Source organism: Eucyclogobius newberryi, unplaced genomic scaffold (assembly GCF_026437365.1).
Source record: "Eucyclogobius newberryi isolate DKJ021-1_F unplaced genomic scaffold, fEucNew1.0.hap1 SCAF_10, whole genome shotgun sequence".
NCBI lineage: Eukaryota > Metazoa > Chordata > Actinopteri > Gobiiformes > Gobiidae > Eucyclogobius > Eucyclogobius newberryi.
In genome coordinates this window covers 26,516,962-26,528,446 of record NW_027315724.1, presented here as the reverse complement: position 1 = coordinate 26,528,446, position 11,485 = coordinate 26,516,962, and the positions used below count along the sequence as shown (strand labels likewise).

Genomic DNA, 11,485 nt, shown 5'->3' with positions numbered 1-11,485 from the left:
TGTAGAGTAGAATAAAGTACAGTAAAGTACAGTAAAGTGTAGAGTAGAGTAGAGTAAAGTGCAGTAAAGTGCATATCTTAATAGGGAATGGAGGGAAGAAAATAAAAATAAAGATACAATAAATAATAATAATAAAAATAGCTGGCATAAGACAACAATACTAATAATAATGGTAAAGTAAACACTCTTATTCAGTTGTATGTACATGAATGAATGAAAGTGTAGAGTAAAGTCACAAGTGTAGATTAGAGCTGAGTAAAGTATAAAGTAAAGTAGAGAAAAGTAGAGAAAAGTAAACTCAGGAGTAAAGTAAAGTCACAAGAGTAGAATAAAGTAAAGTCGCAAGTGTAAAGTAGAGTAGAGTAAAGTGTAAAGTAAAATGTAAAGTGAAAGGTAAGGGAAAGTAAGTAAAGTGTAAAGTAAAGTGAAGTAAGGTAAGGTAAGGTAAGTAAAGTAATGTACAGTTAAGTGTAAAGTAAAGTAAGGTAAGTTAAAGAAAGTTATGGTAAAGTAATAGCCTGCATATTTTGATATAATTATTCAAATCTCTGTGAAATAATAATAATTGTTTTTAACCTGAGACATTATTTTATACTTTTTAATTTTACATGAGCAATAGGTTTGGTCCTTTATCAATTCTACTACTAAACAAAATTGAGGGCTACTTCTGATCCACGCTGATTAAGGTCACATTTTTCATGACAGCAACAGATCAGGCTTATTATATAGGCCACAACTTATTTGGCAAAATGCAGAGATTATAATTGTACTAACCTAATATGCTTTAGGCAAAAACAACTGACCTTTTAAATAGCTATTCACAGGAATGCCTGAAATAAACAATGGAAGAACGTGTCAAGTAGGCTTGGTGTCCAGATCCAGCGATGGAGCTAGATTGTCGTTGATGCAAGTGAGAACTTTGCACACTGTAGGAACGACTGGTTTATGTTTTTGTGGGATAATGCTGACCCAAAAATAAGCCTCAAATAGACCAAAGAGGACATGGGAATGATTTGTTTGTTGGTCTCCACGCGCTACACAAAGCAGAACTTTCATGTTTGGAGCCACAATTATGTTTTATATAGTTTATTCAACAGTTAGTGTGTGTTATCGCTGCACTGTCAATGTTCTTGTGGGGGGTCTGCTACCTGCTTGAGGTGTTATTTCTTTTCCTGAAATGTTCTAGAGAATGGCAATAAAGGAATATCTTATCTTATCTTAAGCCTATCTTGCCTTTACTCAATTACATGTGTTTTAAATGCCTTTATATACACTGTGGAGTATTTCAGGAAAAAAATAACACTTCAAGCAGGTAGCAGACCTCCCACCAGAAAATTGACATAGTGCAGCTATTAGTATTACACAGAAGAAATAACATCTCCATAATAAAATAAAGAGAACTAGTCATTTGACACTCCGTATAGTGCACCAATTTTCTGGAAGATCAACAATTCACGTGTTAATAACCACATGTCAGCCCCTCAATTTCCTTTCAATATTTCACTGTATTTTTTACCTTGCTCGAAAATAGGTGCCTTATTTAGATCCATGCAACAAGAAAGTGTGCCCATGTGAACTTGGACTAGTTTCTTTGCTCCTCAGCATGGCACTGTTGGCAGACTCACTTGGCAAAGTGTTGGGCTGTCACCTGATTTCCTGTTTAGTGTTGTTGGGGGGCATGGGCTTAATACACACACACACACGCACGCACGCACTCACACACACACACACACACACACACACACACACACACACACACACACACACACACACACACACACACACACACAACCACTACAGCCGCCACATTATTTACAAGTTAAATTTAATTACATATATACACATTTTTTGTATCTCAAACTAGATTAAAATGAAATGCATGCATTATTTTTTTACAGATGAGTTTGTTTTCCCTCAGACTGATACAAGGTGTGTTTTGGTCCACGTGGACATTGTCAGTCACAGAACCAGTAAAGTTATCATACCATTAACATGTCGTAATTTATTTGTTGTGTGCATTCTTGTTTTTTCTTTTCCCATGAAATTAATGGGAGGTGCAGGTTGTCTGTGCAGACCTGAGCCCCACTGGCCCTTTAAGAAGTGCCTGTGTGGACAGTGTTGTGTTCCCAGGGTTTTTAAATGGAGACAGAAAAGGACTGAGAAAGACCCCATTGTATACACTGGCTTTTCAATAGGAGCTTGAGCAATAGCACTCTCACTACTCCCAGATAGAAAGAAACAAGAAAGAGGGGCGGCCGTCACCAAGGGGGTCCTCCTCTCCTCTCCGCTCTGCTCCACACACTAGATTCTGGGTTGGACTGGGTGGATAGAAGAGGATGTTTCCTAGAGTAAAATGTGAGACGAGGGGGGTGGGCTCAGGCTGCACAGCTTATGTTTAGGTCAACCGAGTCGTACCACCCCCCTTTAAGAGTTAAAGAATTTTACGCAAAATGGATTAAAAGAGCTTAATGCAAAAACAACAAGTGGAGAAGGAATTCTTATGTGTGACAGACTGAAACAACAACAGGGCAATTATTCTATCATACATGTGATAAACAAAGTGTCTGAGAATGTGAAGTGTGATGCACAAGTTTATTACTTCATCTATTTGACTTGGGGCCAGTTGTACTTTACCAGACACAAACAAAACTGTCTTGAACCTGTTGCTACATCAGTTGGATTGTGAAAACACTTGACCAAAGGTTTTACAATAATGTGCATGCTGCCATCTGCTGGTAAGAAATCACACCACATGTTATTTTACTGAGCGTCAAATGTTTTTTTGTTTAGTTAGGTTTATTCAGACATTTTCCCACTGGCTAAAATGAAGTAGATGATATGGTTTCTGGTTAACACTAATACATTTTTTTTAATTGTTATTTGCTATAGCTTTTAGGCTTGTTAAGTGTTGACTAATATGCCACTATAGTGACCATGTCTCGAAACTTATACAAATGATCACGCTCACACCATGGGAGATAAGGCTCTCCCCACTGAAATCCCCATCTCAAAACATATTTTTAAGACATTTTTATTCAATCAGTCTTCTAATAGCTTTAACCTTGTTTTTTGCGTCTTACTGCAGCACTTTTAGATTTGTTTGTCAAATGTGAAGTGCTTCATGAATAAATAAATATCATTATCATTATTATTATTATTATTATTATTATTATTATTATTATTATTATTATTATTATTATTATTATTATTATTATTATTATTATTATTATTATTATTAATAATAGTAGTAGTAGTAGTATAATGGCATACTCAATTTCTTTGGTGACTAGTTTATTTTAATATCTAGCCTAACTATTGTTTTATTTTGTGGATCATCATCAGAATCTAAATAGTCGCTCAAGTGAAAATCTCTTTTATTGCTGTAATGTGTCATAATGATACACACTTTAATTGCTAACACGGCCTCTGTCCTGGTCTCTCCTCAGTCTGTTAGATAACGTTATTTGAAGTGAAGTGATTGCATTCTTACACAATATTTAATCCTCATTGAATATAGTTGATATCTTGGACAAAGGAACCCATATTTAGCTGTGAGTACACAAATGAAATCGCAGTTGAGTTGGGCCTATAACTCTCCATGTCAACAAGTGTCCAGATGCACAAGAATAATAATCCCCTTGTTTAATCAGTTTAAGCCGGACGGAATTCAAGAGTTATTTCGGAAGCCGTCTCAGGGCAGAGATATACGCAAAGGCTCAGGGCATAGAAATTTAACAGAAAATGGTGTGTGCTTAAATTACATATGCTTCCAGTGACAAAAGTCTAATCTGTATGTGACGTGTGCTTGTTCAGGATTCTTGCGCTTTACTGTTATATAAGGACTTTCTGACTTGACAATCAATCATCAACGCTTAATCCATGGAAGTGTAGCTAGAGAGTTATTATACTGTACCAACATTTAGAAGAAACAGTCATGATATTGCAAGGCTGTTGTTGTTGTTGTTGTGGGTTAATATAACACATGCAAATATGAATTACAGTGTGTTGCAAGTGACAGACCCAGCTTAGATATACGGGCCTAAATTGTAGGGATTATAGCCTTGCTCTCCCACTCCTTTCTCTCTAGCCTATTTTTCAGCATCATCCCAGCATCCAGTTTTGTGCCATTATTCCTGAGCCGTTGGTATTGAGGACAGCAAACATGAACACAGGAGTGCACCAGGGCTTCCTCCGAAAGTATGGTGAGGTTACTTTGATATTTACATCCATTGTGCTCTTAACAATTTCATATTTGCATAGACCTAATTCATCAGGATTTCTTTTCAATGTACTGCAATTGTGCTAGGACAAGGGTTGTTTTAAAATGCTTAACTTGTGTGTTATTTTCATAAACAGAAGAAAAAGCAAGATGAGATAGAATCATGACGTACTCTTTTTTATTGTAAGTTAAAAGCATAGAAATTAAACTTTACAAGCCAGATATTTTGTACATTTTAGCAAGTATATGAGGTCATTTATAAGGTCAGAGAGCCATCATGTCTTCCCAGTTATAACAATTATTATTATCATTATTATTATTTGTATCAATAATAATACTAAAACTATTGTTGCGTGAATAAATACACTATGCATGTTTTTCATTTTCCAAAACTAGAACGCTGCAGCCATCTCACTATGTGCACCTGTTCAGCTGTAATCCCCTGCACAGAGAAATGGAGCGGATTCTCTTTTCCCATTAACATGTGTTTTCTATCCACTGCTTTTATTGAACTGAAACACTATAATACACATTATATTCATAAATTGTGTGAGCTTTTTTATTGGAGGAAGTAGTGTGATGACTCGAAGTTCTGATAGTAAACAGTTATAGTAATAGATTAAACACAAACCTTTTACCGCAGTGTTATACACACACATGCACAATAAAATATCAATTTGAATAAGCTGTATGCCACAATTTCACATGTGTAATTAAGTGTGTTTTTATTTGCCATTTGCAGGAGGCTTCATGTTCAAACAGTGGAAGGAGAAGTATCTGGTGCTGACAGCGGAGGGCAGTCTGCTGGTGTGCCGGGACACTGAGTCCCCGCCAGACCAGGTCATATCCCTGCTGAGCGACTGTGAGACTATTGCGGAGGGCAGAGACATCCTGGACCTACCCAAGTTACCCATGGGGGCCAGAAGGGACTGCTGCTTTGCCCTCATCCTGCCCCAAAACAAGTTCCTCCTGCTGCTCTCCGTCAGTCGCGATGATTGCACGTATGTCAATCGATTACAAAAGTCCTTTCCCCTAGTCTTTATCTGGTAAATAGTGAGCAAATAAATGTGTCCTCTTCCCCACTGACTATTATAAATGTTTACACAGAGCAGAAAAGAGTCAATCATGCATGACTAATCTATTCTGCTTCCTCAGTTTATGGCTCAGTTTGATCCGGAAAGTAAGAGAGGTGAGTGTATAGTTGCAAATAATTTCTGCTTCCCTTTTACCCTGCATTTATAGATGAGTCATTCTGTGCCCTTGTTCATCCACAGGGTGTAATGTCTCCCATGACCCTCCAGAGGCAGCGCAGTGTCACACCATGTATCACAGACAGAGACTCTCTGCCAGACTCCTGTAGTGACAAAGACCCTGGGTCGCCCAAATTATGTGACACCCCACCCCTGAGTCGCATGGCAGACAGGGCTGGCTCATTTAAAGAGCCAAATCAAGGTACTCAGTCTACTGTACAAAACTGAAGTAGTAACATGGCTATTTAGTGCAATGTGACTTAATACTACATAAAATGCATTGTAATAACGCAATCAGATATGTATTACTGGCCTCTGAAAGCTTCTTTGAAAGCTTAACAATGTGCCTGAATTCAATGCTTCTAGCCAGTGCTGTATTTGTGCCATTCCCAATCTTGCTTAAATGAAAACTGCCCAACAGATTAAGGAATACTCTAACATACCTTTTCTTAATTTACCTGTATCCAGTAAATGAGGTGCGGCGCCCCCGGAGGAGCGTGTCCGTAGCCCCTCCTCACCGGGTGTCAGATTGTCTTCGCCATGGTAACAGCAGTGATGCACGTGCAGTGCGGGCCGTGTGTCTTCTGATGGGCGGGGCAGCGGCCTCTTCTGCTCTGGGATACCTAAACTCCTGTGCGCCCCCGTCGCCCCTCGCCATTAGTCGCCCTCCTGAGCTCACAAGTGGCTCTGGGGGCTTTTCTGAGCTGCCTACAGGGGGAACCTTTCACGCCTGCAGCCAGGACGTGGACTCCCCACACCTCAACAGCTTTGACTTTGAGGCGGACTCTGATTTTGATGCGTTTGATTGCGGATCATTTGCTTTTTAGATTCTAGTGTTCACAAATGTTTGGGTCTAATTCATAAATTATTCAGCATATTCTTCCTGGCACAGTACCATTGCTCTTCAGGTAAATCATTCATGACCTTCAGTCTCTGGACACTGTTTGTCTGTGTTGTATCACTATTTCCATGTGACAGAAAAGTCGCAGGTCAGTCAGGCACACTGTAGAGTGTCAGCTGTTGATGGGGAAACCCAAACCTGCCTATTGTGGGATGCATCCACTGCAACTGTATCATGTGGTGATTTTAGAATCTGGGTGTCTACACCAGTTGATCTAAAATTTATTTTGATAGATTTAATTTGTTCCAGTTTCAAAACACGTCCCCTAAACTGTTACATGTTCATACAACACTAAATACAGATTATCATGTCAATTTGACATATACTTACATACTTACATATATATATATATATATATATAGTAAATGTATTTATTTACTAATTTTAGACTAATGTATTTATTTATTTCATGACATGTAAAATACATTTTCAGTGACATACAGTTAAACAAAGAGAGAATGAAAAGGGGCAGAAAGGAGAGCAATCTTATGAGCATGAGCAGAGCAAAACACTTGTATTTTTAAAATTATTATTTTGTAAATAATATGTTACTTTAACGTGAAAACAATAGTAATAATAATAATAATAATAATAATAATAAGGGTTAGGGTTAATGGGAAATAGGTGTAATATTATCATATTATAATTGTAGCTCTTGTAAATAATGTATTTAATGTAATTAAATTAAAATCAAATATACTGCCAAAACGTTTCTGATGATTCCTGAAAAAGTGAGCTGAAGAAAGTTTAATCTTTTCTGTTCTTAGGTGTGTGTTATTTTTTATAAATATATATGTATCTATATGTGTGTGTGTGTGTGTGTGTGTTTGTGTGTGTGTGTGGCTTATAACTTATATGATGGCTCAGGTGAGCTGTTGTTTCATTAGCTTGATTAGACCAACCTATTTTCATTGGCTATAAGTTTATCAAACAAAAAATAGATGAACTTTAACATAGTTTTCGATTTGGGGCAGGAAAACCCAAGCAGATGACACAATAAAATACATTGCCATGTTTATATTAACTTAACTAATTGAATAAACTGAATAACTGAAAAACTGAATAAGTTGAATAAAAATGCATCTAGTGGCCATGTCTGGTATAGTAGTGATGTCCTGTGTCATAAAAATTCAAGTCTAGTCCAATAAAACCACGTATTGGTCTCTAGTTAGATCTACCACAAAGAAAATAATGTTATTTCAGAGAGGACATTACTGTTGACCTAACCTCACCAAGGCTGGAAACTGAACTGAACTGAAGGCTGAATATAATAAAAATAAAATAATAATAATAATAATAATAATAATAATTATATATATATATATATATATATATATATATATATATATATATATATATATATATATATATATATATATATATATATATATATATATATATATATATATATATAATAATTATATATATATATATATATATATATATATATATAAATAATTATATATATATATATATAAATAATTATATATATATATATATATATATATATATATATATATATATATATATATAAAGTTATACATGTAAGTCAGTCAAATATTATGTATTTCCCCCCTAAATATATCACATATAATAATTATTATGTGTAAGACATAATAATAAATATTAGATAAAACACATTTGTCAAGTTATATTGATATTTAACTTCAGGAATAAAGAACATGTTCATAGTATTGTTTAATGTATTTAATGATCTACAATGTGTAAACAAAATATAGTCGGTTTGTGCAGTTATGTTGGTTTATGACGATTTAATTAACCTCTAGTCTGGTTTAATCAGGTTTATCGACTAGTTGTAAACAGGTGAGTGTGCACAAAGGTGAACAGACAAGTCGAGTCACGTGCTTGACTTCTGGCCTAATGCAGTGCAGCAAATAAAAACAGAAGAGGTTGGATAGCAGTTCTGTTCAGTCACTTAAGTGTCGACTTTCAGAGAAGAAAAGTCATGGATTTGTACACATCAGTGATCTTAGGGGCGCTTGTACTAGTTTTGTTTTGGATATTTAGTGTGAAAAGTAACTGCAACTTACCTCCAGGACCTTTGGCCTTTCCCATTGTTGGAAACCTTCCGTTTATGGACAAAAATGCACCGTACAAATCCATAATGGAGGTAAGTTTGAATGCACTAAAATGTTCAAGGTTTATGCATGAAATAGTTTAAAATAATCTTTGTTGTAAACTGCAGTTGAGTAAAACCTATGGCCCTGTGATGACCGTATACCTGGGCTGGAAGCGGACCGTTTTTCTTGTTGGCTATGACACAGTGAAGGAGGCGCTGGTGGAACAAGGAGAGGACTTTTATGGAAGAGCGCCTGTACATTTTCTGTCTAAAGTCACTCGAGGCTATGGTAAATTTGTATTATATATATATATATATATATATATATATATATATATATATATATATATATATATGATTATCTGATTATCTGGTTCAGGTGTGGGCATAAGTAATGGTGAGCGCTGGAGACAACTCAGACGCTTCACTCTGACCACACTGAGAGACTTCGGCATGGGGCGCAAACCTATGGAGTCATGGATCCAGGAGGAAAGCAAGCACATGATAGCACGCATCAACACATTCAATGGTAGGACTATATACTGTATATCTACTTAACACGAAGCTTTAGGAAATGTCAAATTTGTTTACTTAAAAAAATATTTTTTTGGGAGGCGATCAAACAAAACAACTACCAAATGCAAGTGCTTGAAGATGAAACAATAAATAAATACTTTGTGGCTGAAACTGCTGATTTGGGTAACATTGCTATTATTTTAAAGGCCATGGCTGGAGAGCCGCGGCGCGGTCAAATTGCCGCGCAGTTTCAGGGACCGCGGCATTTCCCTTATAGCCCGTTATAGCCTCATGGCTAACCCTAACCCTTACCCTTACCCTAACCCTAACCCTAACCCTAACCCTAACCCTAACCCTAACCCTAACCTTAACCTTAACCTTAACCTTAACCTTAACCTTAACCTTAAACCGGCGCGGTCTAAAACGGCGCTAAAACGCGGTCAAATAGCGGCGCAGTGTCAGGAGCCGCGACGCGCGGCCGGCATAAAAATAAAATGGCAGTTTCGGCCGCGCACCGCGGCACAACAGGCACTCCCTATTTGGCCAACAAGTTTGTTCTTCCAATATTTTTATTTTTTTTTGCAGGCAAGCCCTTTGACCCCACATTTATACTAAGTCAAACTGTGTCCAATGTGATCTGCTCTCTGGTTTTTGGGGAACGCTTCCTCTGTGAAGATCAACAATTCCTTCGACTAATGCAGATTTTAAATGGGTTTATAAAATTCAATAGCTCCCCCTATGGACAGGTAAGTTCAAATTGAATCTAACATGCACAATCTCTTGGAAATAACATGTTTTTATTACTACCTGTCCTTAGTTATATAACATCTTCCCTTGGCTGATGGATCGTCTACCGGGTCCTCATCATGCAGTGTTTGCCAGTACTGAGGAAGTGAGGGCATTCATTAAGAAAAAGATTGAAGAGCACATTAAGACATTGGATCTCAACTCTCCACGAGACTTCATTGACTGCTTTCTCATCCGCATGGACCAGGTTACAAACGTGGATGCCATAATTATAGTTGCTTTCTCTTACCTAAAATATTGTTGAAAAACAATTTTATTAGGATTTTAGGTTGTAAAAATAATTTTCTTCATATAATGCCAACAGATTCAAAGAACTTTCTGAATACATTTGAACATTTTCTTGCTCACTAACCCCATTGTTTCATAAAAAAATACTTGTATCTCTCAGGAGAAAGATAAACCTAACGGCGAGTTCCACTTTGAGAACCTGTGGTCTACAGTTCTCAACTTGTTTGGAGCAGGAACTGAAACAACCAGCTCCACCATCAGATATGCCCTGAATGTCTTAATCAAGTATCCCAACATCCAAAGTATGTCCATTGCAGAGAAACCATTTGAATAATACTTTGAAATAATACAAGTCTCATACATATTTTGCCATTTTTAGAACGAATGCAGGAGGAGATTGACAATGTGATTGGTCAAGACCATAGTCCCAACATGGAAGACAGAAAGTGCCTGCCCTTCAGTAATGCAGTCATTCATGAGGTTCAGCGCTTTCTGGACCTTGTGCCCTTCAGTTTACCACACTATGCACTCAAAGACATCACTTTCAGGGGCTACAAAATTCCAAAGGTAATACATGCACTTCCTGATCACATTTAATAATGGGATTATTGAATCACATTATTCAAATCATTGTTCAATATTTTGGATAAGCATTGAAAAATTGATGGGTTTTGCATGTATAATACAGTATGTCCCTCTTTATAGGACACTATCATCTTTCCCGTGTTACACTCTGTATTAAAAGAGGAAAAGCAGTGGGCCACTCCCTTTAACTTTAACCCTGAGCACTTCCTGGATCACAACAGCAACTTTAAGAAAAATCCAGCATTTATGGCGTTTTCTGCAGGTAAACTTCAATATGTGTAATAATGTGCTCGAGCAGTTTCTATTATTTTATTTCTACATCTGGTGTCTTCCTCTGTGCACAGGGAAAAGGGCTTGTGTTGGTGAATCCCTTGCCCGTATGGAGCTGTTTGTCTTTATAGTGTCTTTGCTGCAACACTTCACCTTGTCGTGCAGTGGAGGTCCCGACAGTATCAACCTGACGCCTGAAACCAGCGGCTTCGGCAATGTGCCGCGAAGATACGAGATTATTGCCTCACCGCGCTGAGCTCATTCAATATATGCTTACACCGACTTCAATATTACAATGTAAGAGAGTGAGGGAGTAAGTGATTCTATGCTACAAAATAAATAAAATAGAATAATGTATATTTTAATGTGATTTTATCCATGTTATGGAAATGTTCTGTTTGGTCATGTATAACTATATTTTTGTATTGCCATTGAAGTCAATAAAGTCAATTTCAAAATTGTGTTCTTTTTTCCCTTATTAATTCATGGGCTGATGCAATTTATCACATACACAGGTGATTCCCCAATAAACTGCAATAACACATATAGCATAAAGCTACACTAATGATACCCATGTGCTGAATATTCTAATATGGAAACTAGAAAACTATTCTTAAACTTAACTTAAT

General features: G+C 36.8%; 2 protein-coding genes across 2 annotated transcripts; both read left to right on the top strand.

Annotated features, from left to right (window-relative positions):
- The first annotated feature begins 4,015 nt into the window (after window positions 1–4,015).
- On the top strand, window positions 4,016–6,683 carry LOC140366121 (uncharacterized). Its single transcript, XM_072452795.1, has 5 exons — window positions 4,016–4,202; window positions 4,962–5,220; window positions 5,375–5,408; window positions 5,494–5,671; window positions 5,938–6,683. Exons 1-5 carry the CDS (start codon window positions 4,163–4,165, stop codon window positions 6,294–6,296), a joined length of 870 nt encoding a protein of 289 aa, XP_072308896.1. The 5' UTR covers window positions 4,016–4,162; the 3' UTR covers window positions 6,297–6,683.
- Window positions 6,684–8,245: 1,562 nt separating this feature from the next.
- cyp2y3 (cytochrome P450, family 2, subfamily Y, polypeptide 3) lies at window positions 8,246–11,184 on the top strand. Its single transcript, XM_072452806.1, has 9 exons — window positions 8,246–8,501; window positions 8,577–8,739; window positions 8,830–8,979; window positions 9,552–9,712; window positions 9,784–9,960; window positions 10,162–10,303; window positions 10,381–10,568; window positions 10,707–10,848; window positions 10,931–11,184. The coding sequence occupies exons 1-9, from the start codon at window positions 8,337–8,339 to the stop codon at window positions 11,110–11,112; spliced, it is 1,470 nt and encodes a 489-aa protein (XP_072308907.1). The 5' UTR covers window positions 8,246–8,336; the 3' UTR covers window positions 11,113–11,184.
- Window positions 11,185–11,485: the final 301 nt, after the last annotated feature.

Excerpts from the sequence above, each read along its gene's own strand:
- LOC140366121 (XM_072452795.1), top strand. The coding sequence starts at position 4,163 with ATGAACACAGGAGTGCACCAGGGCTTCCTCCGAAAGTATG. Across the intron at positions 5,409-5,493 it reads TGATCCGGAAAGTAAGAGAG|GGTGTAATGTCTCCCATGAC; the intron begins GTGAGTGTATAG and ends GTTCATCCACAG. Across the intron at positions 5,672-5,937 it reads ATTTAAAGAGCCAAATCAAG|TAAATGAGGTGCGGCGCCCC; the intron begins GTACTCAGTCTA and ends ACCTGTATCCAG.
- cyp2y3 (XM_072452806.1), top strand. The coding sequence starts at position 8,337 with ATGGATTTGTACACATCAGTGATCTTAGGGGCGCTTGTACTAGTTTTG. Across the intron at positions 8,740-8,829 it reads TAAAGTCACTCGAGGCTATG|GTGTGGGCATAAGTAATGGT; the intron begins GTAAATTTGTAT and ends TATCTGGTTCAG. Across the intron at positions 10,569-10,706 it reads GGGGCTACAAAATTCCAAAG|GACACTATCATCTTTCCCGT; the intron begins GTAATACATGCA and ends CCCTCTTTATAG.